Source organism: Lathyrus oleraceus, chromosome 1 (genome assembly GCF_024323335.1).
Source record: "Lathyrus oleraceus cultivar Zhongwan6 chromosome 1, CAAS_Psat_ZW6_1.0, whole genome shotgun sequence".
Taxonomy (NCBI): Eukaryota; Viridiplantae; Streptophyta; class Magnoliopsida; order Fabales; family Fabaceae; genus Lathyrus; species Lathyrus oleraceus.
Window position 1 is genome coordinate 419,422,264 of NC_066579.1, and position 21,742 is coordinate 419,444,005.

The 21,742-nt window shown below is 37.0% G+C and overlaps 2 protein-coding genes across 2 annotated transcripts; one reads left to right on the forward strand and one right to left on the reverse strand.

Moving 5' to 3' along the window:
- Window positions 1–267: 267 nt before the first annotated feature.
- On the forward strand, window positions 268–3,173 carry LOC127078214 (derlin-2.2). Its single transcript, XM_051018770.1, has 6 exons — window positions 268–622; window positions 893–992; window positions 2,110–2,324; window positions 2,406–2,489; window positions 2,615–2,668; window positions 2,763–3,173. Exons 1-6 carry the CDS (start codon window positions 524–526, stop codon window positions 2,943–2,945), a joined length of 735 nt encoding a protein of 244 aa, XP_050874727.1. The 5' UTR covers window positions 268–523; the 3' UTR covers window positions 2,946–3,173.
- Window positions 3,174–16,229: 13,056 nt separating this feature from the next.
- LOC127078230 (tobamovirus multiplication protein 1) lies at window positions 16,230–20,789 on the reverse strand. Its single transcript, XM_051018771.1, has 11 exons — window positions 20,533–20,789; window positions 20,359–20,450; window positions 20,208–20,259; window positions 19,132–19,224; window positions 18,889–18,960; window positions 18,312–18,384; window positions 18,146–18,191; window positions 17,941–18,004; window positions 17,317–17,370; window positions 16,817–16,894; window positions 16,230–16,713 (listed from the first exon to the last, which is right to left on the reverse strand). Exons 1-11 carry the CDS (start codon window positions 20,656–20,658, stop codon window positions 16,621–16,623), a joined length of 843 nt encoding a protein of 280 aa, XP_050874728.1. The 5' UTR covers window positions 20,659–20,789; the 3' UTR covers window positions 16,230–16,620.
- Between the last annotated feature and the right edge of the window lie 953 nt (window positions 20,790–21,742).

A 21,742-nucleotide genomic window follows, 5' to 3' on the forward strand; every position in this document is an offset into this window, starting at 1 on the left:
CTAGAACAATAACCATTAAATTTATTTAACAATTCATCGTAATAGAAAAATAAATCAATTTAACCCTACTATCCTTCATATAATTGTTATGGTGTTTTCTGTTTGTGGTCAAAGTTCATTTGGTTTGGTATGAAACTGAAAAACACGATCAAGTCGTGAATAAATATTGGGCTCAACATACGGGCCAACCCACGCAGCAAAAATAGCCCAACTCCTCTTGTATTGCCGAAAACAAAGTACAACAGATAGAAACAACCCTATTGGTTCGTGAAAACCACGCGCTTTATGATTCGTGGTTCCTCTGTCATTCGTCGTGTTCTCACCTCTTCTTCTTCCTCTCGTTCTCTTCTTCCACTCTTCTTCTATCACATCAAACACCCCTCAAATCTCACATTTTCGTTTTCGTTCCCACTTTTCCTGAAGCATCACACCCAAACACTCACTTTCTTTTCATATCGTTCTTCTTCTTATTATTATAAAGTTTAGTTAGGATCAGAGGCAGAGATTAGGGTAAAAAGCAACAATGGCTCAAGCGGTTGAAGAATGGTACAAACAGATGCCGGTTATTACAAGATCCTATCTCACTGCGGCTGTTGTCACCACCATCGGATGCTCCCTCGAGGTATAATACCAATTTTCTTTTCGGTTTTTAGGTTTTAGGGTTTCAATCCTTTTTATGCTATCTGGAATTGTTGTTGTTTTTTGATTTCTCGATTTGGAATCGTTAGTACACTAATTTGAATTCAGATTATTACTTTATTGTGATTTAGGTTTCTTTTCTTCTCATTTCGCACATTGTGAAGGGTTTGATTTCTTCTTTTGTTATACTGATTTTGGAAATTGTTTTGTTTGTCTGGTGCTCTTGTTTATGATTTTGTTTACGATTTTGCAGATAATTTCTCCTTATCATTTGTACTTGAACCCTAGACTGGTTGTGAAGCAATATCAGTTTTGGCGTTTGGTTACTAATTTCTTGTACTTCAGGAAGATGGGTAAAATATTCTTTACTCTTCACATTGTTATAATTTTAGGGGAATGTTAGTTGTTAGTAAATTAGATGTGTTATGTTTGTTCAATGTGTTTGAACTTTGATCCTCCTACTTGGAGCTCATTTGGTGTCCCTCAGCTCACCAACCGAGCTGCCTACACGGGACTGCTGTCCATTGTGATTGATTGGCGAGGCAGTTACTTAATAGATATCGGTTTTCGTAATTATGCAACTTCTTGTGTTTACATACACGTGACTCTGATTTTCAAGACCATACTAGCTGATACATGTGTAGAGCTCATTTTACTCCAGTTTATCTAGACCATACCGTATACTGATGCATCTATCTTTTCCTATACAACATGTGTGTGTCAATGTGATTAAAGGAGTATCGCACATTAGTAATTTGTTGAAATAAATGTCGACTTTTTTCAAGCATCACAAGCTTGATTATTACATCATAAAACTACATTTTAGGAGCAATGGACTAATAAAATCAGAGTTATGTTTGGGAAACAACACGAGGGAGGAGATGCTGTTGCTATAGGGAGATGTACACACCTATTGGGTATGGTGTCAATTGATTGGTTCAAAAATATAAACATGGGGCGGTTGGATGTAGATAGTTCCAATTATTAAACTACTGGATTATGGGATGTGAGCTTTTGTTTACCCGTGCTACTTATCAGAAGCAATAGAACCTCTTTATCATACTTATTTTTGTTGCTTAGATCATAGCATAGTTCTTGCTTCATATTTACACATGACCTTAATTACCTCATTTGCTGAACCCCCTTTCATTGCAAATTAGATAATGCTTTTCTTGTCATGGTGCATTTACATTGATACACTATGCAGATTTTTTAATGCATTCTATAAAATAAGAGGATTGAAACTTGAGACTCACATTGATGGTTTGGTGTTTAATATTTATTGTAATCAATTATCTCTTGATATAAATGGGTGTACAAGATGTTTCCGTCATCCCCTTACACCTCTGATTTCTTTTGCCTTTTCTATGTGGACTAGATGATCAATGGGGTTTATTTTCAATCCTTATAATTTGAAATTGTGAATCATACATTTAACTTCATCATTGTATCTTCTTATGGAATATGCAGACTTGGATTTCCTGTTTCATATGTTTTTTCTTGCTCGGTACTGCAAGCTTCTAGAAGAGAATTCATTCAGGGGAAGAACTGCTGATTTTTTCTACATGCTCTTATTTGGTGCATCTGTATTGACTGGAATCGTTCTTCTCGGTGGAATGATACCTTACTTATCAGAGTCATTTGCAAAAATTATATTCCTCAGCAACTCCTTGACATTTATGATGGTGAGTTACATTTTGTGTAATTTTTTTTGTCGAGTCCCTCAAATCCACCTCAATTTCAAAACCTCGATATATCTTTTTCAGGTTTATGTTTGGAGCAAACAGAATCCCTATATTCACATGAGCTTCCTAGGTCTTTTTACTTTCACCGCCGCCTACCTTCCATGGGTGCGTAAGCTATACTATACAGCTGTTACATTTTGGTTTGATTTGTATGGAAGATCTTTTTTTTCTCTGACTTAGTTCTAACTTATAATCAAAGGAAATCTAATCTTATAGTTTAATACATGTAGGTTCTCTTGGGGTTCTCTGTCCTTGTTGGTGCTAGTGCCTGGGTAGACCTACTGGTATGTTTCCTTTCAAAGAATAAATATACCATGATGTGGACATCTGATTTCTATCTCTACAACAACTAATGTATATTTTGACAACATTTTCCAGGGAATGATTGCGGGCCATGCATACTATTTTCTAGAAGATGTCTATCCTAGGATGACTAATCGTAGGCCCCTAAAAACACCATCACTCATCAAAGCGCTATTTGCTGATGACCCAGTTGTTGTGGCACGACCTGCCAATGTTAGATTTGCTGCCCCACAAGCTGACGAACTTCACCAAGATTGAATTGTCCATTCCACTGTTGTGAAAGAACATACAAGAAAATACACAACAAAGTGGTCTTCCAAACATTGTAATATATAAATATTTTCAAACCTTTTTTTGTGTGTGTGCAATTGTTATTATTAAGATTTTAGTTGCACCGCGACAAATGGCCAAAGTTTTTACAGAAATGAGATGATAGATTTTCTCTTTTCTGATCTTGTAGATATAATATTATCATTCCTTTTACTAGTTACAGTTGTTTTGTTATTTGTCTTTATTGAATGAAAGCTTGACAAGTTTGAGTTCACAAATAGATTATACTTTTATTTCTAGATTTTCAATTCTGTTGTGTAACATTATCAAAAATGGTGAGGACAAAAATCCCAAAATTTGTAAAATAAGGGTCTAAAACTTGATTTTTGAAATGGTTTTAGGAGAACAAAAAAACTGTATTTAAGCCAAAACAAAAATAGTTTGTCCTTGTGCATTTGTATTTGAAGAAGTCTTCCATAGATTGAGTTGCGGTTTCGTATAAATGATTGTGGATCTAACCTGCGTTTGGAAGAGTCAATAGCAGCCTTAATGTTCAACTAAGACTATGTTTGGTTAGGCAGTGACTTATACATTCTAGCATCCCTATACGACCAAAATGTGTAAAATATACAAAGATTAATTAGGGAGTGTCATATACATGATTCTAGCATCCCAATGCAATCAAAACATGGAAAATATACTGCGTATACATTCTAGCATTCCAATGTGATCAAAACGTGGAAAATTATTATTCTTTCTAGCATCCCAATACGATCCAAAGGTGCAAAATATACAAAGACTGTTTTGTTATGTTAGGCAGTAGCATATACACGATTCTAGCATCCCACTACCAACTCCAATTTGAAGGAGTGACGAAATGCACAGTCACTGCAGTTCCAAACTAGTGCTAACTTTGCTAGGTCTGCATTTAAAATTCTCATTATTTTGTAGATATCATTTTGTTCAAGTTTATCTATTCAGATGGAGAAAAGTATGATTTTTTTCTCCATTCAGATTGACAAGTCTAGATGGCTGCGGTTTTTACAAAATCAGCAGGGGCGTAAAAGTAGTTCTCTTTGATTTATTGGTTTCAGCTCTGAAAGCTTAGGAATAAAGGCTATTAGCAAGGAAATATCCATAAACAAGAATGCCTGGAAGATATTTCAGTCTATGTCATTTCGAAATATATGTAAATATGTAACCATTTTCGCATCAAAATTCAAATTAAGAAGTTCGATGTACTCTTCCCAACTTATAGATCCGAATATACTTCTATCCCAAAAAGCTTGAAAACATGATAATTTCTCTAATGCTTAATGACAAGTAAATAGACATATCAAAACAGTGTTAAAAAGTTTTGAAAAAGAAATGTAAATTTTAAAATTTGAAGATGTCACGGACCAAGTGATGAATATGCCTCATATGGAAGTCACCAATTATATTGGGCCTAAGAGTGCTAAGATCCGACATGTTTATTTTAGAAAGAAAAGAGGATCTCAAAGACAACACAGAGAGAGAGAGAGAGAGAGAGAGAGAGAGAGAGAGAGAGAGAGAGAGAGAGAGAGAGAGAGAGAGAGAGAGAGAGAGAGAGAGAGAGAGAGAGAGAGAGAGAGAGAGAGAGAGAGAGAGAGAGAGAGAGAGAGAGAGAGAGAGAGAGAGAGAGAGAGAGAGAGAGAGAGAGAGAGAGAGAGGAGAGAGAGAGAGGAGAGAGAGAGAGAGAGAGAGAGAGAGAGAGAGAGAGAGAGAGAGAGAGAGAGAGAGAGAGAGAGAGAGAGAGAGAGAGAGAGAGAAGAGAGAGAGAGAGAGAGAGAGAGAGAGAGAGAGAGAGAGAGAGAGAGAGAGAGAGAGAGAGAGGAGAGAGAGAGAGAGAGAGAGAGAGAGAGAGAGAGAGAGGAGAGAGAGAGAGAGAGAGAGAGAGAGAGAGAGAGAGAGAGAGAGAGAGAGAGAGAGAGAGAGAGAGAGAGAGAGAGAGAGAGAGAGAGAAGAGAGAGAGAGGAGAGAGAGAGAGAGAGAGAGAGAGAGAGAGAGAGAGAGAGAGAGAGAGAGAGAGAGAGAGAGAGATAGAGAGAGAGAGAGAGAAGAGAGAGAGAGAGAGAGAGAGAGAGAGAGAGAGAAGAGAGAGAGAGAGAGAGAGAGAGAGAGAGAGAGAGAGAGAGAAGAGAGAGAGAGAGAGAGGAGAGAGAGAGAGAGAGAGAGAGAGAGAGAGAGAGAGAGAGAGAGAGAGAGAGAGATATCTTAGCCAATCCTATTAGACTATAGCCATTAATAATGTGGGAAGGGAATTAAGAGTTTATCTTAGAAGAATCATAAAATAATCATTGGATGGAGGACTATTAAGCACTCCATAGGAGCAAGCACTCCATAGGAGCATACTGTGGCAATTAGATCAATGAATCTTCTGTAAACTCTCTTACAATCATATAATAAACAATCATTATTTTCCATCAATCTTTATTCTTTTCTCTTAATTTTACCTTTTTTGTCAAAAGCTAACATTGGTCCGACCTACCGGATCCGTAGAGGGAGCCAGTGAAGGAAATGTCAGTTGATGTCACCGAAGAAGAAAACAGTAGCAAACATGGAGGAGAAGATTGCAAATTTGGAGCAAGAGTTATCGTTGATAAAGGTTGCTTTCTATGATTCCATCGCTGAGGTTCATCAGCTGTAAAGTTGAAGATGGTATAACATCAGCTGTAAATAGTGTTGTTACCACAAACTCACCAATGACATCATTGAAAAAGGTTACAACAACCACAAAGTTTCAAGGTGAAGCTATGGATGAATTTAGAAGGTCAATTAAGAATTTGGAGCTACCAAAGTTCTCCGCGACGGTACGTCTGAATGGATATCTAGAGAATAAGTATATTTCCGTGTTCAAGACACGAGTGCCACAATAAAGGTAAGGTTGAATCAGTTGAGAATGGACGGGCCATCCATTTCTTTAACTCGTTGTCAAAAGAAAACCCATATCTGACATGGGAAGAGCTTAAGATGAAGCTACTAGAAAGGTATGAAAGTTTGGGGGAAGGTGACGTTTATGAGCAACTTACAGAGATTCTTCAAAAGGGTACAGTGGAAGACTATATACAAGAATTTGAGTATCTAACTGCTTAAATTCCAAGGTTGCCCGAAAAACAGTACCTTGGGTATTTATTGCACGGATTGAAAGACGAAATCAGATGTAAGGGTTTAAAGTTTTGTGGTGATGGGACAACTTAAGAGGAGTAAATTACTTCACGTCACTAGAGCAGTGGAAAAAGAGATAAGTAATGGGTCGGGTTGGAATCGAAATCCAAAAATAGGTGGGTCAAATCGGGTTAAACATGTGAGACAAAGAGGTACAAATTGGGTTTTGTCAAAGGGGGAAAAATAGTGGAAATCATAATGGGGTTGGGCCTAAAGGTGTTAATAGCCCAACTCGTGAATTCAGACACGACCTTACAAATAGGAGGAATGAGGTGCGAGTGAGAAGGGATTTACCCATTTGTCTTATCAAGAGCTCATGGACCGAAAGAAAAAGGGTTTGTGTTACAAATGTGGAGGCGCGTATCACCCTCTCCATCAGTACCCAGATAAACAACTTCGTATCATGATTGCGGACAAGGAAGAATAAGGAGATGTTGAAGAGAAGTTGTTAGCGGTAGATATGGATGAACCTGAAGAGGAGAAGGGTGGTGAAATGAGTCTTTTGAGTCACTTTAAACTAGAAGAGTCCTAGCGTGACAAAGTTCAAACACTAAAACTCGGAGCAACAATCAATAACATACTGGTGGTGGTGTTAATTGATAGTGGCACGACGCATAATTTCATTGAAAAGTCCATGGTTCATAAGTTAGGGTGGCAGGTAGAGACCATACCAAATTTAGAATTAAGTTAGGTGATGGGTTCCAAACCATTACCAGATGAAACTGTATGTACGTTTTATTCAAAACTAGGAAAGTCATGATGCGACTTAGTGTGTCTATCGAAATGGTTCACTGCAAGTGCACAGTCGTATCGCGTAGTTTTAAAAAGATATCGAACCCAAATGACCGAAAATCAAACTATCGTTATCTAAAGTTACTATGTAAAGCTAAGGCTAATGATTGTTTTCTTTTTTAGATTGATTAAGAGAAACGGGGAAATCAAATTTAACTGGAAATAATAATATAATTAAAATATTAAATAAAGAGGCATCAATATGTAAATCACATCATTCTTCGAGGATTCGATATACAATTAACATTAAAATAAGATAAATCACTTTTTGTCTCACACTCTCGTGTTATTGGCCCGAGCTATACTCTTAAGTCAAAATGTTTTGCTCTCGCTTACCCACCTGAATTAAAAGTAATTTTTGGAAATTGATAAATCCTAATTAATCCTAAAGCGCTTTCCTTGTGTTTAGGATTAATGCCTAGAAACCACTATCCGGTTAAAATCTCAAACTCTTGCTCTGTTGATTTATAACCTTATTGACTTTTCACTCTCGTGCAAAAACCTTTTAAAATTAGAATTGGAAACCAGAGTCAGAAAAATAACTCATAAAATTATCATTAATTATTCCCGAATCATGTCGGAACGACGGTCCTTACATACCGATGTCGAAAGGTTTAGTCGGAAATAGTTTTAAACTTAATCATACATATATAATCCTTAAACATAAACATAATCAAAATTCAGAATTGCAAAATAAACTGGAAAGTAAAGAATTAAGCAATTAAAAGAAACCTGATGAATAAAAATAATTGGATTAAACTTCGGAGGATTCTTCGAGTACAAATAACAATTGGAAAATTACAACGATGTCGGCACGCTTGACCCAAGCAACTTGTAAACGTAAAAACAAAGGTGCAATAGCCTCCCGATGTGGAAGAACGATCACTTTTAGAGTGTTTCTGCTTAAAACTAAGAATCAAATTACACGATGAAAACTTGGATGCTTTTTTTCTTCCGATTTTGCCTTTTTATACTGGTGAAATAAGTGCTGAACTTCCCTAAATTCGTGTGGAAGTGGTGGAGGGAAAATAGGGTGAGTTTTGACCATGTTATGTGCAGTTGCTGAAAAACAGCATTGCGTGTCTGTGGCGAACACCACAAGGCCATGGTGAACTCCATGGTACTAAAAGTCTGAAGTGACGTGGCAAGGGATCGTGGTGAATGCCACAAGCCCAAAACTTGCATTTTCATCATTTTTCTTCTTTTCTTCATTTCTTCTCTCTTTTCTTTACTTCTTTCTCACACGTGAGTCTTGCATCGACAAGTACCTGAAACAGGGCATAAGCACCGACATAATACAATAAAACATACATAAAATTATACTAAAATGCATACGAATCAAGTAAAATAAACGATATAGTTTCACGTTATCAAACTCCCCCACACTTGAACCTTTGCTTATCCTCAAGCAAATGCTACACTTGTGAAATGAAAATTTGGAAACTCGTAGCATGTAGATCCATGAAAAAGCACATAAACAATCAATTAATCATCCTAAAGCTACAAACTTTGCTTCGATTATAATTGCTTAAGTAGGTACTAATCGGTACACTAAGGATATCGTAATAACGCTATTCCGCGATTATGGCCATGAGTCTCCCTACATGCAAGCAAATCTAAATGATGACATTATATCTCAAACTCGTCAACTCACCTTTTATTTTTTTCGTTCAAGTGCGATCTCATTAAGCCCATTATCTTTCACACTTATAGTAGGAAGATCTGTTAGTGACACTGGTCTTTCTTTTACCGTCGGTTTCCCGATCCGGGGGTGGATTATGACATCTAAGTGGTTTAAGCCCCCTCACAAATCGTAATCGCGAGGGATCGGACTGTAGTCCATCCTACCAAGTTTAGTGCCAAATACCACTAAACCAACTACGATTGGTATTTTTAATTCATATTTCATTCAATATCATTTTTATTCTTTGGACCAAACACTTATTTGCATCAATCTCCTACGTAAAGTATGACCAAGATGGTGTTGACCGTCTGAACTATTTTATTAGGTAAAAGAATACAAGGTTTTTGACATAATGAATATTCAAATAAATTTGCATGTTTAGGAGACTCAAGGCGTTAAAACAATACCGATCTTGCACATAAATTTCCCAAGATTTTACAATTAAACCTCAATGTCATTTGTAACTTAGAACTTTATAATTGTGAAATGATTTTCATGATTTTTTTTGTTATGGCTCAAGAAACGGGAAGACCAATAAATAGTGGAAACCACGCATAAAGACTCGAAAACACATGCATTGACTCAATTGGCACTAAACAATTAAATAGAAGTGGAAATGGATACAACAATAAATCTACCTAAGAAAGATGTAAATAAAAGCGATAAATTTCCTCCCCACACTTAAACAGAACATTGTCCCTAATATTTCGATAAAAAGTGGAAAAGGAAGATAGATCCTAGATAGAGTGCTCAATGATGGCCTCGACCTCGTGTTCGTCCATACATACCTGTTAGCTCAAAATTTCGACGCCCACTTCAAATTACCAAAAATTGGAAATCATGTACAACTGGTTTCGACTAAGAAGTGATTCGACCAACTAAGGGTAGACCGACTTAGCTGATTGGATAAAGATCAAGCTTATAGCTGAAATTTCGGAACAATTCCTTAGGGAGCAGTTAGAAAACAGTTTCGATCAGAGATTTGAAATTCAAATAAAGGAGGAAAGATTACCTTCGTTAGAAACCGCGAGGATACACGTGGAAGCAAAGTGGGCAAACAAATGCATGCATGGCGCCACGTGTATCGACGTGATTGAAGAACCATCATAGCAGTTATCTCAACCCAGTATAAATATAGGGTCTTAGTGTTAGAAAAGTGTGTGTCAAATTGTGTACAAAAACCTGCAAATTTACTAAGTATTCGTGTGAAGAGGAACGGTAAAATGCAGAATGTACGTTGTCTACACCATTGTTTAATCATTTCAAAGCATTATAAGTTGTCTTTACTTTCTCTTCAGAAACGTCTTTTCTTGTTCTTTACTCTCAAACACTTTATCTCTTACTTCGTTATTTACAAGTTTAAAGATCCTTAGTTCCTTTTATTACCTTGAACTTTTACCTTACAGTCTTAAAAATTCCAGCGCTTACAAACCTTTTTGATTATTTTCAACCCTTTTATAATTCCCGTCGTTTACTTCTTCTTTAATAGTTCTAAATACTAATTTAAGATTGTTCTTTTGTTCAAGTCATTCTTTTGTCCTTAGTTTTACTTAACGCTTTGATTTGGCGTTTAGTTCGATCATCTATTAACGTTACGTTTACGAGAAATTTAGCACATGTTCTAGGATCAACCTGATCGATCCTGTGAGTGACCAAATTTAGAAATTTGGAAGATCAGCGGCTATTTACCGTTTTTTAAGGTAAACAAATGGGCACGCCCAGTGGGACAAATGCTAACGTTCTATTTGATTTCTAAGTTTTGTTTGAGAAAAGAATCGTTGTATACTTTTAAGAAGTGGTAAAATAGCCATAAACGACGAACGACGAACAAGGACAGAATCACAGACGGGGATGGCAAATATGAATCCCCCAGAAACTCAGAATTCTCAAGACCCATAAACTAGCAGCATAATGCCTCCTTCTTCTTCGATGGGGGAAAATACGGGCATGACACATGCGTCCGAAATAGTTTCGTCTATGGTGAGTTCGAAGCCTACGCATTCGATCTCCCACTCTGAACCAATTCTGACTTATGTTGGACCTAGGGGACCTCCCACACTCCTTCACCGATTAGGGACATTCCAAATAGGCCGTTGGTACCCCCTGGTTTTTCAATACCATTTAGCAGTTGAGAACAGCCGTATGGAATGCCAACTTCAATGATGGCCAATCTACAGAATGTGGGTTCTACTTTTTCGGAACCAGCAGCTAACATAAATTCACCAGTACAAGGGTCCGAGATAAACGTGGGTCGAACCAATCAGGCATTAGGTTTAAGACACCCAGTAGAACTACCCACTCTTACCAATAATTCTGCGGCAGCATGGAGGCAACAACTGGACGAAAGCAATCATGAAATGGTCCAAATGTTAACTCAAACTTTGGCCACTGTGCTAAATCCTTTGATTCAGAATATAACCCAGTCGAATCAACAGATGATAGCATAAGTGGCTCGAATGTCTGAGTTACTTGGTATACCTTAACACCAGCGTCCCCTGCCCAGGGATTGGGTAAGAGAGAATCAAGAGCCCATGCTTGAGGAGGACCTCACCATTAACCAGATACCACAAAATTAAGGGGGAATAGTAGTACCTCCTAGGATCGAACCACGTGTACCTAGGGAACCAAGAGTGTTAATGGTAAATAGGAATCAAAATGCCGATGATATCATACGACAAGTTCGACATGATGATGTGGCAGCGGATAATAATCTAGCAGCTATAGTCGAGAGAATTATGGTTCGAAATGGGGTAAATTTTGGTCTTAGAAGACCAAATTATACATCTCCTTTGGCAGAATATGTCTTACAGACAGATGCACCCTTGAGGACCAAAATCCCAAAATTCACCAAGTTTTCCAGGGATACTACTGAGTCTACTGTCGAACACGTGGCGAGATATCTAATTGAAGCTGGAGATATGTCAAATAACGAGAATCTTCAGATGAAATTTTTTCCATGTTCTCTTGCCAAGAATGCTTTTACATGGTTCACAACTTTGCCCCAGAATTCGATCCATTCATGGAACCAGCTAGAAAGAATGTTCCATGAACAATTCTAGATGGGGCAAATGAAGATAAGTTTGAAAGAGTTGGCTAGTGTCAGACGAAAATTCACTGAGCCAATTGACGACTACCTAAATAGATTTCGACTACTCAAAGCCAGGTGTTTTACGCAAGTGCCAGAACATGAGTTGGTCGAAATGGCCGTTGGGGGCCTTGCTTACTTGATTAGAAAGAAATTGGATACTCAATACCTAAGGGATATGGCCCAGTTGGCTGACAGAGTTTGACAGGTAGAACATTTAAAAGAAGAAAAGGCTAGAACAAACAAAGGTAAAAGGGTAGCCTATGCCAATTTTAGGAAAGATCACGAAGATTCAGGCCTTGAAGTTCCAGACTTCGACGATACTGAGATCGATCTTGCTGAATTGACACAGGGGCCACCATATGCGTGCAAAGTTTTGGCCCCTTCGAACAGGAGAAACTCTGTCGAACATGAAAAGAACGACAGGTTTCCTAAGAAAACATATAGTTTCGACGTTACGAAATGTGACGAAATTTTTGACCTACTGGTTAAAGATGGTCAAATGATAGTACCTCCGGGTGCTAAAGTACCTCCTTTAGAACAAAGAAAGAAACGAGGGTTTTGTAAATACCATAGTTTTTTGGGTCATAAAACGTCTCAATGTTTTCTTTTCAGGGATCTGGTGCAGAATGCAATCTAGGAAGGAAGACTCAAGTTCGGTGATAAGCCACAAAGCCAGATGAAAATTGACTCCGATCCTCTACAAATTGTTGAAGCTCATTATACTGAGCCAGAGGAGGTGAATTTCATTGAAGCTGCTGATGATTTATGTATGACCGAAGTTACTGAAGACTTCGTCCATGAGCCTGTCATGGTTAAAGTACATGAGTACTTCGAGCAGGCACCTCGTGATGGTTTGGCCCTACGGGGTACGGAGGACATCGAGAAGAAAAATGTTAAAGCCTTAGATATCGAGGATGCTAGAAATTCAAAGTTAGTGATGATCACTAAAGAGACCGCCGATAGTTTCATTTAGCTGGACAAGGCCACTGACGGCCTTCAAAAACAATTCCAAAAGCTGACTATTACTGAGGATATCCACATGGAAGTTAATATGGTGGAGGTATCTCGAGAAGTTTCAATGGAAGTCGATGATGAAGGTAAGCAAGAGGAATACAACAAGGTCTCCTTTCCCCAGGAAGAAGAAACATTGTCAGATTTCCTTCGAAGGTTCCAAAAGAAGAAATAAGAGGTGATGTTATGCCCCAGGTGCAGTGTTGTCTTCGACAAAAAGGCAGCTTGGAATTTGGAGGGGGTTAGGAGAATGAACCACCAAAATGGCCATAAATCCATCCACAATAATCAAGCGGGTAAGCAAGAAAGGTTCTTTGATCCCAGGAGATATCCTGATCCTAGGCGCCCTATCGTGAAGTTGAATGAAGCCAAACAAGCTGGTTGAAACTTCCAACCCATGACCTTTAAGCCAAGCATTGAAGGGTCAAATGGGAAGTGGGTCAAGCAGGATGAGGGGGGAGAACATGGCCATGGCTAGTGGCAGAAGTTCGAGGTTGAAAGAGGTTTATCGCTGGCCTATCGCCAGGAATTCCGATCTGACAAAAGGACCGCACATGTGTCCGAAAACTATAAAGGAAAGAATCCCATGACGAGGTCCCAATGGAGAAGAGAATAGAGAAGGCGAAAAGCCGAAAGAGAAGCTGGAGAAATAGACCAGGCTGAATCAAGTACCAACGTGTTGATGAAAAAAAAGGATGACCCTAACCTCACCAAAAGAGATCCCAAGATTTCAAACAAGACGGCCGGAGAAAATCAGATGGCTGCCAAAGACGAGTTATTAACTGACAACTTCGACTCTGGTTCAGAGGATTCCTTAGAAATTATAGTCGGAGTGGTATCCGTGATGCCCAGAGAATTCGATCGGATCACCGAAGTCGATGATAATGACAGTATCACCGAAATGGAAATGGCCGCCCACAAACCGGTGTGTTACTATATAATGAACAATGGCTGTGTCGAAGAGAAGAATGTTTTTTTCGAGAGACCTAGTGATACCATGAAGAGCCATTTAAAACCCCTCTTCATCACCGGAAAAGTCGAAAACATACCAGTTAACAAAATACTGGTAGATTGTGGAGCGACTGTGAATCTGATGCCCCACCGCATGTTGGCTAAAATTGGCAAATATGACACTGATGCCAAACCTCATAATATGGTGTTGACCAATTATGAAGGCAAAGTAGGCTCCACCCTAGGGGGTATCCAAGTTGAATTAACTGTAGGAACGGTCACTAGGTCCACAATGTTCATGATTATAGAAACAAGGGCAAACTACAACATGTTATTGGGAAGAGAATGGATCCATGGAGTCAGAGCAGTCCCGTCTTCGATGCACTAGAGGATTATAATTTGGCGTCCAGATGGCATTGTTGAAAATATAGAGGCGGATCAGGGATATTTCAAAACCCCTATTAATCATGTCGACAAATGCCAATTCGACAAGCACTTAGCTACTATAACCCCTTGTGATTCATTTGAGTTTTCATTCACCCCTGATGACAACGCCTACTGTTCCTTATCGCTCCACCCCCACTATGGTTTCCGATGGGACAGAGAGGTAGTGGGCGAAGACAACTTCAGATATTTAGGAGTAGCTGGAATTGACCCTACAGGGTGGGGAAATGAATTCAATGATGATGATTGAGTTCGCAGCGTTAAAGAGGATTTCGGCCTACATAGTCGAAAACAAGCAACAATTGGCCTTAGAGACCGAAATAAAAAACATTGTTGTCGAAGCTAGTGAAGTTTCTCCACCAGTAGGTCCTGGAAAAGATTTTGACCCAAGACCACCTGACAAAGGTCAAGACGAAGAGCGAGACCAGAGACTTGACGCGATCTACGATGACGAGCCTTTGGGTTTCGAGAAGGACCCACTAGCGACCAATGTTAAGATGCTGACTCAAGATCCCCTCGAAGAAGTAGACTTGGAAGAGGGGGTAATAAAAAGGCCAACTTACATCAGTGCCAGCATCCATCCTCAACTCAAGATCGAAGTGGTCCAGTTGCTGAGAGAATTTAAAGACTGTTTCGCATGGGACTATGACGAAATGCCTGGTTTAAGCAGGGAACTAGTCGAATTAAAACTTCCGATCAAACTTGGAAAGAAGCCGGTGAAGCAAAATCCAAGACGATTTCCCCCAACAATATTGTCGAAAATAAAGGAGGAAGTTGAAAGACTTCTCCGTTGTAACTTCATTCGTACTGCCAAATGGAAGTCGTCAATCGATGCTTGAAGACTTATTTGGGATGCTTCATTTCGGACCAATCAAAATCCTGACTATCTTGGATTCTATGACAAGGATCATACCTTTTGAGTTAGTATATGGAAAGAAGCCTCAAGTTGTTACAAGACTCTTGCATGGTGAAACAAGGGTGGTTGCGGTTCAAAAAGAGTTGGAAGAAAGAGATGAAACACTCAAGCAGCTTAGAGCTCATCTTCAAAGAGCTCAAGACGGTATGAAGTATTTTGCATATGAGAAGAGGACAAAATCCAATTTTAAGTTTAGAAAATGGGTGTTTTTTAAGCTTCGTCCACACAAACATCAATCTGTAGTATCTATGATTAATGCTAAATTGACAACTAGATATTATGGTATGTTTCAGATTGTGGAAAGGATTGGAATTATTGTATATAATCTAAAATTACCCGAGGGATCACAAATACATCCAATTTTTCATGTCTCTCTCTTAAAACAGGCAATTGGAGATTATGTAGTGGAAATTGAATTTCCCCAAGAAGTTGAAGGGAGTTGTGTGGAGCAATTTGTACCTGAAGGAGTTTTAGCCACCCGTTTCAATGGGCTGGGAGAACAAAGAGTTAAACAAGTTTTAGTTCAGCGGACTAACAGGGTTGTGGACGACGCAACTTGGAAAGACATGAAAATCATAACAAATCAACTTCTTGAATTTAACCTTGAAGACAAGGTAGCTTTTCTAGAAGGTGTTATTATTAGGGACCAAGTGAATGAATATGGGCCAAATATGGAAATGACCAATCATATTAGGCCTAAGGGTGCAAGACATGACAAATTTATTCTAGAAGGAAAAGAGGATCTCACGGAAGGGAATTAGGATCTTATCTTAGAAGAATCATAAAGTAATCATTGGATGGAGGACTATTAAGCATTCTATAGGAACATAACTCGGTGGCAGTTAGATCATTGAATCTTCTATAAATTCTCTTACAATCATACAATAAACCGTCATTATTTTCCATCAGTCTTTATTCTTTTGTCTTAATTTTACCTTTTTCTATCTGAACCTAACAGAAGACCAAAATAAACATGAACAGTGAATTTAAGTTTTACCCATAAATAATGGAAAACAAATATACCAACAGTTCAATATTTAGGTCATGACTTACAGCATGTCTTTTGAATTTGAAACACACTTGGCCCAGTAGAAAGAAAAAATAAACATGTTTCAAGTGTTAAACAATACTACTGAATTGCTTGAATTCTTGTAATGCATCCACTTATACAAACAACAGTACTAATTCAGTTTTGCAACATTTTCACTCAAACCAGGTGTATATTAATTCAGAGTTGAATAACAGAAATCCCATGAAGTATTGAATATGGAAAGAATAAATACATATCATGGCAAGCCTACATCTCTAAACGTCATAAAAATTTCTATTTGTTTAGTCCCCTCAATGAACTTCCCTCAATCCTCGGTTTACTTACATGGAGTGAAAGTCACAATCTTGATGACACACAAATCAAAAAAGAAGGTTACAGATTACTCTACCCGAGCAGCAACTGCTGATTATCACACATGTAAAGAACTGCTGCATGAGAATATACTTGATGGGCAAGAGCAGAAGAACACCATTAACTGCAGTGCATTAAAGTCATAACCAATTGGTGAAAGAATACAGTAAGATCCAAAATGCTTTGCAGTTAACGGATAAGGTGATATTGAGCTGATATTCTCTTTGGCGGCAATTTGCGCAGTATGAAGAGGACTAAAGCTGAAGGAAGGATCTCAACCACCTGTACTTTAAAACGGAAAGGTAAATTCCCAATTCCCATATGTTTAGAGAGCGACACCAAAGTAGTAAGAGCAACTAAGAAAAAGGAACACCGAGAAAAATACCATGTAGTAGATGAAGTCCAAAATTGGATGGTCCATAACATCAAGAGATGCATCGGAATCAAATGCAGATACAAGAACCTACATGTGTAACAAAAGGGTAATTAAGAAAGAAGCACTTGAATAATAACACCTCTAATATCATTATTAACTTTAACCCTAGAGATTTTGTTTTCAATTTCTCAGGACAATTGACAAGCTCTTGGTGCATGCTTGGTATGGGTGGGTTCCATGAGTCACGGTGAGCCACCACGATACCAAATATGCAATTCGCTTTTTTTCCCTCCAATGATTCTTTGGTCTCCCTCTCTTGCTAGTTGCTCCAATTAAATGGAAGATGATTACAGTATTACAGAATAACAAAGGAACAATGAGCAGAATCCAAGCAAAAAATGAATAAAATTTTCACGCCCAACATATTTACAGAAAATCAGAAATAATATTGACAAATGCCAGCTTGAACATAAATAATATAACAGAAAAATAATATAGTTAGACATTACCATCACACATCTTATCAGAAAACAGCTGAAACATATGGCTGTGACAAACCCAACCTGTAATACAAAACCAAATTTCTGTGAGTATAACTATACTTTTATACATATTTTTCAATTTATAATTTATCTACATCGGGTCATCTGGAGTAAGATATGAAAATATTGAAGAGGTTCTTTTTATTTCACACAGTGATCTAATCCAAGAGCACCTAGAACATTAAATTTATGCAGTAATGTTCTTGGCAGGAACCATAGAAAATTTCCAATTAAAACAAAGATTACTATAAGATAAGCACCCATTCACACGCAGAACCATCTCTTAAAAGATAGTTGTCAAATGCAAAGAACCAAGCCACTTAGTACTCCATCGAGCATTTCATACTACTAAATGTGAAACTTAAGTAATCCCATAATACCCAAGTCTCTATTGTAACAGAAGTGTGAACTTACTACAACAAAAAAGACAAGAATAGACCATATGAGACCAACAGAGAAATGGATGATCGTAACAGAAAAGACGTGATCATACATAGAAAATAACAAAAAATAAAGTGACCAACAATATTATCAAATATTTTTCCCACAAAATTTTATCAAACTGACTTACAGAGAATAAATTTGACATACCTCTTGAAGCTTCTTTCTCCTCCCCTTAGATTCAATTGGGAAACGCTTCAGCATGAAAAATAATCTGGAAACATGAATTACCAGGTGAAAATAAAAAATTTCACCACAACACAACAACCAAAACAAAACCCATTAGCGAACAAACAAAACGTAGGAATTGCAAAAGGTATTTCATAGATAATCCAATCAACTGCAAAAGTCACACCTTCCTCCAAATATTAGGAAGCCAATTGCAACCACAAATGACAGACCTAAAGAAAAGCAAAGTTGTTCTCGTGAAAAAAGTGATATGGCTTTACCAATATTTCGAAGGTTGCAAAAGCAATTCTTAAACATGAGATACATAATAGTTCTTTGCTTAAAAAGCTAACCTCCAATAAATATCTTCCCAATGAAGTCGACGACATCATTGTAATATATCCAGAGGTAAATCCAAATACCAACCTGAATCAAAAGCCAAAGTTTAGTATTCTGATAGTTGATGTCAACTAGCAAAGAGTCTTTTTAACTCTTTTGCTCTATTTACCTATGAAAAGATTGTTCCGAATTGAGATGTATCATGCGGCTAAAAAATATGAACAACCCACAATTACAACCCAAAACAGATATCAAATTGCATATATTTTGAAAGCAACTTTCAACACTGAGAAGCCAGAATGGGTACTCAACCAAGAACAAGTGTCCTAGAAATTGTTGTGTCATAATGATTTCAGTCACCAGAAGACCTTGCCGACGTACCAACAGATCATTATTTAAAATTTTAAAAAAAAAGTTTGCTTACAATAAATAGAATGCTGCAGTCCTAAAATATGGTTAGGGCAAACATCAAAATGCGAGGGAGATTTGTTATGTATCAAAACAAACACCAAGGGAATCCCACAAACAAAAAAGTAAGGATAAGCTTAAATATTCAATATTGTTGTTTGCAATAAGAAATAAGACAGATACCTGGATAAAATACATGACACCATTTACAGAGATGTAAACTATCCTGAGCTTATCAGTTGGTAAACTCCTCGCCTGCTCAAATATGAAACAAAATTAGAATCGAGTTCCTGATTAAAATAGAAAATATTCCTTGATCACAAGAATGTGCATATTATTAATCACTTGATAATAGCTGGTTCATTATATTCACTAAAGCACAAAGAAACGGGTTTAATAGAATAAAGAAAGAAAAAAAAAACATGCCTGGTGATAAATTTCAGCCCAGAAAAGGACAAGAAGTGTGTATGTTGAGAAAAATACAAGCCCCGGTAGATCTAAGAGCACCAAAGTCAAGACCTAAAAGAACAAGTAAAGTAACCACTCTATGTCAGTATTCAAGCCTTTATTACCAATCATTAATCTCACTTGGCAATTCAAACTGAAACTGACCATTCAAAGACTAAACATTCAACAGAGGTAAAAGTCAAATATAAAACCTAAACGAGCAAGCAATGCATCTTCGCATCCAATTCTGAGAGTCAAAAGTGATTCTAAAGACTGCAAATTGATTTTGGTATTTTCAGTAGCTCCTGTTTAGAATATATTATTTTAAAGCTATAATTTGTAGCTTTTGCCTCTCAAAGTGATTTTTACACTCCACTTTAAACTCAGTGAATCAATTCTGACTTTGTAGAATTGATTCGGAGTGAATTGACTTTGTAGAATTGATTCCGAGTGAATTGACTTTAGAATTGACTTTGTACCGTGATTTATATTTGGATACATTTATGTAAAAGTGAGTTGAACAATAATTTTAATGCTAAAATCATGTTTAAACTCAAAAGCTACAAATTGTAGCTTCAAGTAGAATCAATTCTGGAGGCAGAACTTTAGAAGTACCAAACACCTCAAAATCATTCCAGAATCAATTCTACACCTTTAGAATTGCTTTTGGCCCTTCCAAAAACTAAACCAAACATACACTCATTCTAACTAAAATCACTTCCATCAAAATCAATTTTCGCCGCCACAATAGAGAGTAGGTATGGTTTCACGGTTAGAACACTTAAAATTGATTTTGGAGATGTAGAATTGATTTTGACATGTTTGGTTGCTTTCTAGAATTGATTATACTTTGAATTAGGATTTGCAGGTTTTTTTACATTAAAATTTACAATTCAAATCAGTTTTTGCAAGAATTTATCCAAATATAAATTAATTCACTCGGAATTAATTTTTTTCACCGCAGAAGGAATCAAACACAGACTTATTATGGATCATCAGTCTCAGCAATTGAAAGTGAAGCTGAATATCCATAGACGCAAAAAGTCAAAACTAACCTTCGGATGCAAGAAAAAAATCCGAGCGTGAAATCCAAACACTAGAGCACGTACTGCAAAATAAAGTTCAAAACAAATGAAAAATGCAAGAATCAACGCAGGAATAAATTTGAAATAGAAAACATAAGGTAAAAAAAAAAAAAAAAAAAAAACTCCGCTAACAATGAAGTTAAATAGATGAAAAATCTTCTGCGTAGTCCAACCGTATTCCGGTACTCTAAGCTCAATTCTGATGAGTTGAATCTGCAAAAATCGAAATCGGAAGTTTAACGTAATGAAACGATGAATGAGAGAGAGAAAGAGAAGAGAGAGTGGAGCAACATACGAGAGCGATGAAGGAGATGAGAGAGTAAGCAGCGCATAGAGCGTAGAAGAATGGAATATGGGAGAGAGTGGAATCGGTGAAACGGTTCCACCAAGACCAATCGGAGAAAGGGAAGAGAAGGTGCATCGGTGAGACTTTCCGTCCAATACTACCGGAACGAGAGCGAGATTAAGCGTGTGTTAGGTGTGTTTACTGACTGAGTGGAATAGTAGTAGTTTGATATTTTAATAATGCAATCGTTTAGTTTGATTTTCTTGTTGTAAAATATTATTTCATGTGTTTAGAGTTTTTTTTGGAGTCAATGCTTAGTTAGGAGCTGCACTTGATTCGTTTTTTTCTACTCCAATAAATTTATTTTGTTTCAATTGTAATTATGATCTATACTTTTCTAAAATATAAATGAAATCATTTGATTAAATTTTTTTAACTAATTAGAATTGAAATTCAAAAGTCAAAATTAAAATTGAATTTTAAATTTTTTGAATTTAAACGTAAAATCTTTGCCACTATTGTCATTCCTTTTTAAAAAAAAATGTTTTCTATATAAATGTTAATTGGTAGTTTTTAAAGTGAGGGAGCAATTAAATCCCTCACTAATGTATTAGATCTTTTAAAATAATTTAAAAGTTAGATTTTAACTTTTTCTTTATTTTTTATCTTTTTATTTTACGATTTTTTTCAAGTTACTCTTCATCTTCTTTTTTCCTCAGTCCTAATTCAGAATAAGAAAAAATTTATGGTGTTTTTTTAGATTTTTCTTTCGATTTTTTTAAATAATCATATTTTTAAATTATATACTAAAATAATCACGTTTTTAATTTATTTACTAAACAAATCATATTTCAGTTGGATGACAAGAGGAGACATTAACCATGTTTGCGCATGCTTTCATTAATCACACATTGACGCCATTCATCATGGTGCATACATGTACATGTCGCCACTGTATGTGGTGCATGCATGCATCTAGTAGGTGCATGTGTCACTGCATGTGGATACTCCTTTATACAAACTCTATAAATACAACATTCTCTTCCCATAATTTTTCACACATCTTCTTACTATCTCTTTCCATATTTCTTCAATCTCCTTTCATTTTTCGTCAAAATGTCTTCATATATGTGTCTTTATATTCAGAAGAGAAATACTGATTTAATTTATTCGGTAGTAAAGTCTCCGATAAAGATTCGACTCTGGAATACAGAGACAT

Bases quoted from the DNA above. Each gene is read 5' to 3' on its own strand.
- LOC127078214 (XM_051018770.1), top strand. From the start codon at position 524: ATGGCTCAAGCGGTTGAAGAATGGTACAAACAGATGCCGGTTATTACA. The intron at 623-892 runs GTATAATACCAA...ACGATTTTGCAG, and splicing joins CCATCGGATGCTCCCTCGAG to ATAATTTCTCCTTATCATTT. The intron at 993-2,109 runs GTAAAATATTCT...TGGAATATGCAG, and splicing joins CTTGTACTTCAGGAAGATGG to ACTTGGATTTCCTGTTTCAT.
- LOC127078230 (XM_051018771.1), bottom strand. From the start codon at position 20,658: ATGCACCTTCTCTTCCCTTTCTCCGATTGGTCTTGGTGGAACCGTTTC. The intron at 20,451-20,532 runs GTATGTTGCTCC...CGATTTTTGCAG, and splicing joins TCATCTCCTTCATCGCTCTC to ATTCAACTCATCAGAATTGA. The intron at 18,385-18,888 runs GTATCTGTCTTA...CTTTTGATTCAG, and splicing joins GTGTCATGTATTTTATCCAG to GTTGGTATTTGGATTTACCT.